Source organism: Telopea speciosissima, chromosome 4 (genome assembly GCF_018873765.1).
Source record: "Telopea speciosissima isolate NSW1024214 ecotype Mountain lineage chromosome 4, Tspe_v1, whole genome shotgun sequence".
Classification (NCBI taxonomy): domain Eukaryota; kingdom Viridiplantae; phylum Streptophyta; class Magnoliopsida; order Proteales; family Proteaceae; genus Telopea; species Telopea speciosissima.
This window is the reverse complement of record NC_057919.1, coordinates 59,176,990-59,181,846: the sequence shown is the minus strand read 5'-3', so window position 1 is coordinate 59,181,846 and position 4,857 is coordinate 59,176,990. Positions and strand designations below refer to the sequence as shown.

The 4,857-nt window shown below is 41.0% G+C and overlaps 1 protein-coding gene across 1 annotated transcript; it reads right to left on the bottom strand.

Moving 5' to 3' along the window:
• Positions 1–3,524: 3,524 nt before the first annotated feature.
• On the bottom strand, positions 3,525–4,127 carry LOC122659473. Its single transcript, XM_043854581.1, has 2 exons — positions 3,926–4,127; positions 3,525–3,871 (listed from the first exon to the last, which is right to left on the bottom strand). Exons 1-2 carry the CDS (start codon positions 4,125–4,127, stop codon positions 3,525–3,527), a joined length of 549 nt encoding a protein of 182 aa, XP_043710516.1.
• Between the last annotated feature and the right edge of the window lie 730 nt (positions 4,128–4,857).

Below are 4,857 nucleotides of genomic sequence, written 5' to 3'. Positions count from 1 at the left end.
CCGGTTTTGATTTTTTCGGTTTGATTTCGGTTTGATTCAGGATACATTTAGGGCTGCAACAGGGTCGGGTTGGGTCGGACTTTTTGAAACCCTAGCCCAACCCTGATTCCCCTTATCTAGGCCCAAACCCGTCCTGACCCTGACTCAGGATCTTAAAACCCTGACCCTAACCCTGACCCTGACGGGCCTAGATAGCCCAGCCCAAGCCTGCCCTAATTAGCCCTGATTAGGCAGGGCTGGGTCAGGTTGGCCCTGACCCTGACCTTGACCCTGAATTACGATGCTTCTTTTTTCTCCTTTGTTGAATGAAAAAATAGAAAGGGGTTTGAGAAATTAAGAATGCTCTATCTGGGGCAGATTCCATGAAAATAAAATGGAACATCTCTTGGAGAAATCACATGAATGGTTTGGGGTCCCTGGCCGGTGCCAATGTTCTATGTTTCTCTCTCTGCAAAGCTTCTAAAATTCTAAAGTCATGAATAATACGCCAGATTTCCAACAATATGCAGCCTGGAAAGTGGAAACAAAGAAAACAAGTCAAATACATTAATTAAAAATGCAAAAATAGATAAGAATGTAGAACGAAGGGAGAGAAAGACTTACCAGTTAAATTAGAGAGGGTCGACAGGTATAGTCGCAGAGGTTCAATTCAAATGAGAGCTAGAAGGAAGTCAAAAGTATTGGGTTGCAGAAATTGCAATAGCGGCGAGCAACAGCTCCGTCAAGTCGTCAACGTCAAGGGTTCGATTGAGAAGGTGTGGAGGCGTGGAGACGACAACAACAGGGAAAATGAGAATATAAAAGGGGTTGGTACATTTTTAGGGTTAGATTGGGATATTGTTGGGGTTTAGCGACTAGGGTTTGGGTATTTTAGGAACAATACATGTAATTTAAGGGTAATTAAGTAAATAGGTTGAAGACAAGCTGTAAGCGGGAGCAGTATTTTATCCTATAATGGGTAATTTAAAATTCAAAAGCTAACTAAAGGGCCAAAGTAGGGTCAAAATCAGGGTCGGGCTGAACCCGAGGTCTCAACCAGGAACCGACCCGACCCTGACTCAGGGCCATGAATTTCTGGCCCTCACCCGCCCTCAGGCCCAGAAATCTTAAGCCCAAGCCCTGTTCGGGCTCAGGGCCGACAGGGCCAAATTTGCACCCCTAATACATTAAATATAAATGGATAAATTACATGACACCCCCTAATTTTTAAATGAAACTCAAATCACCCCCTGATTTGTGAAAATACTTAAATCACCCCCCATATTAGACCCCAATATGACAAATTAGTCCCTACCGTTAGTTTTATGTTGTTAAGTGATGATGTCAGCCAGTTAAATAAATTTAAATTCTTAAACTACCCTTGACCAGTGTTGATTTACGATTTTACCTTTGTATTGTACATTTAATTCTAATGTTTTAATACAAGGGTAAAATAGTCCTTTTACACCAATAACTAACAGCTAACTAACACCAATATTACTATAGAGGGAGATAGATGAATATTTTAAAAAACCAAAGGGTGATTTGAGTTTCGTTTAAAGACCAAGGGGTGACATGTAATTTATAAAAAGTAAATGAATTTAAAAAGGTAAAATCAAAATCAAACTGATACCATTTGATTCGATTCTTATTTGGTCTAATTAGGCTTTGAAACTTCTATCAACTTATTTGATTTCATTAGATTCATATTTGGTTTTTGGATTCAAATATATTTTATTCAGTTTGAATCCATTTTAGTTGGTTCAATTTGATTCAATTCAAACCGCCACTTTTAACTTTTAAAATTGAACTGAATCGAAATAAAATCCATTTTCCAAAATCAAAATCGAACCACTTTTTCGATTTGATTTGGTTTAAACAGTCGGTTTCAATTCCAATTCCAAATTGACATCCCAAAATCAACCAACAAGCATCATGGTTTTTCATCATGAGATCGGTCTCAAATATTGGTCAAGGCCGAAACCTATTCAGATCGGCTAGATTGAACAGATTTACCCCTGCTTTTTAACAAAAATCAATTTTAATTAACATTTTACACTTTGGACGTACCTTTGAATCAGTCAGGATACATTCTTGACCGATATCAATTCGGTCTGACCAATATCGACCGATCCGAGATTATGAACAATGCTAAGCTTTAAATGGAATCAACAATGGGATCAAAATCATCCAATACGAATCAACATGAACCCTAGAAATCCAATACGAATCGACCGGATCAAAATCAGATCAAGTCAATTCCAATCTAATTCTGATTCTCAAACCATGATAAACACCTGGGACCTCATGCATGGTAGCATCGTGATACTATAAAGTATAAAAAGAGATGTTCTTTTCAACTTTTAAGCATACGCACTAAAGCTTAGATATAAGACTAAGCATAAAAAAGAGGAGTGCATGTATCACGGACAAAAAGAGGTCTAAGGAGCACGGATAGGCCGACTTTGGCCGGATCGGAATGGTATCGATCGAGACCAATCCGATCTACCTGTACGAATAGGGATAAAAAAGAAAAAAAATGGATTTTTATTTTACAAAAAACAAGGGCAACAGCGTCATATTTGTCACGAGTTTGGTTAATCTTGATCCGATCCACCGACCTGATACCGATACCAAGATTACGAACCATGTTAAGGAGAGGCAAAGAGGAACGGAAACAGCAAAGTGGGAAGCCGTGGGGTCCTTATCGCCCCTAGTACTGGGGAGGTGCTGTGCAGCACCGCCCATGTGTGCACGATGGGGCCCACTGTGCACACGTGGGCGGTGCTGCGCCGCACAATGCGCACAACATCGCCCCCAGTACTGGGGGAGATAATTTTCCGAGGCCGTGTGATCTTGGTAGCCTCGTTGCTGTCTTCCTAAGACATGCTTTTTCGCTTTTGGCTCCCTATATATTTACAGAGTTCCCTTTTTGGCGAAAAGTTTTGAGAGATAATCGTTTTCATCACCAATCAGGCGATGGTTGTGGCCGAGTGGGGGTTTTATGCAGGGTTTTAAGAAAAGAGAATCTGTGAATAGGCGGATACAGATCGGAATCGGCTGATACTAATCCCAACTTCCACAGTTCCTAATTGTTATTGTCTGAATCAGATCCAAATCGGTCGATACCTAGTCATTTTCATTGTAAGCCACCTTGAATCAAACCAATTCAAGGACCGATTCTCGATTCCTAAATTGTAACTATTTTCACTATAAAATAGCTTAAAAACAGATGGACCGAACTGATTCAAGCTGATTTGGATTCGATTCGGATCGGAATCGACTTTGAATGATTCCGTGCCTGCTTATGATTATAAGAACCCGGTTCTATGTCGTCGTTTTTTTTTCTTCTAAGCATTATGCCTAGTGAAGTTAAACATTTCAGTATTTATCACATGGCATGCAAATAAATGCTTAAAAAATTAAATTATAGAAAAATATAGTAACTAATATTTTCTTTATTTACTAAAAAAAAAAAAAAAAGGAAGCAAGGATCGAATATGAACTGAGAGCAAGAGAGACCTTTTTCCTTCTAAGAGGGAAATTTACTGAGAAAGGGGGTGTGTACAAGCAGCAGCTTCACGAGAACAGAGCTCATGAAGCCACTGAGTAGAAAGAGGCCAATCTATCAAACACACCAATGACAGGGCTTTCCTGGCTAGGGCATCGGCAACACCATTAATAGCCCTAGAAATACAGTGAAAAGAAATAGAAGAAAAGGAAGTAGAGAGCTTCCAAATATCACCAAGCACCACAGCTGAATCGATAGGGGCTATACACGAGTGATCCAAGATATAGTTCACAGCCTCTCTACAATCCGACTCAACTTGAACCTGCTTGAGACCTAACTCAAGAGCCAGCCGCAGAGCAGCACGAACAGCCAGCAGTTCTCCTTAAAGAGTTGAATTGAAACACATGGGAATGGAAACAAACTTTCTCTAATTACCAGCATGATCTCGCAAAACCAATCCCAGACCACCCTTTGCATTGTCTTGCGGGAGAGCAGCATCGTAGTTTATCTTTGTAATACCTGTTGGAGGTACAATCCAGACTTGAGGGGGGGAGTCTCTATCTGCAACCTGAGACGAATTCGAGAGACCTTCAGGCTTCCCAACCTCTGCAAATTCCAAATAAGCCTTGTTTGCCATGGAGATGACTTCTGAGGGAGTCCAGCAGATAGAATTGAAGCACAACTCATTCCAAGCTCTCCACAGGTACCAGCACAAGAAAGCTACCTTCGACAGTGCCTCACACGCCAACCTTTTGTCATGTCGAAACACGACATCCCAGCTACCTAACCATCCAGCAATGGTGGGAGTTACATCCGTAGGAGGGGAATAATGAAGAGAACTTCCATGCCAAACCGCTCTTGCGAAAGGACAGTCCAACAACAGATGATTAGGGGTGTCAATGGGTCGGGTTGGGCCGGGCCTGCCAAAACCCTGACCCTGACCCTAGAGGTCTAAACCCTGACCCTGACCCTGACCCAACCCTGGCAGGCCAAGAAACCCTCAACCCGACCGACCACTGCCAGGGTTTTCTCAGCCCTAACCCCGACTGACCCGACCCCGATAGGGTCTAAAGGCAGAGACTCGAATCGGCCACTGATTGACCCCGTCTTGACCACTGTTTTAACCCTCTTGACCCGATTGATATATATCAAAGAATATATCTAAAAAAAACCTGAAAAATTCTATAAAGAATAAGAATAAGATGGGAAGGAGAGAGAGGGAGAGAGGGACTTGTAAATTTAAATAAAAATAATTCACAAACATCTATAAAAATCCATAAATATGAATATTGCCATAAACATCCATAAATAAAAATACTCTCACAAACATCTATAAATAAATACTTCCATAAACATCATAAAAATAC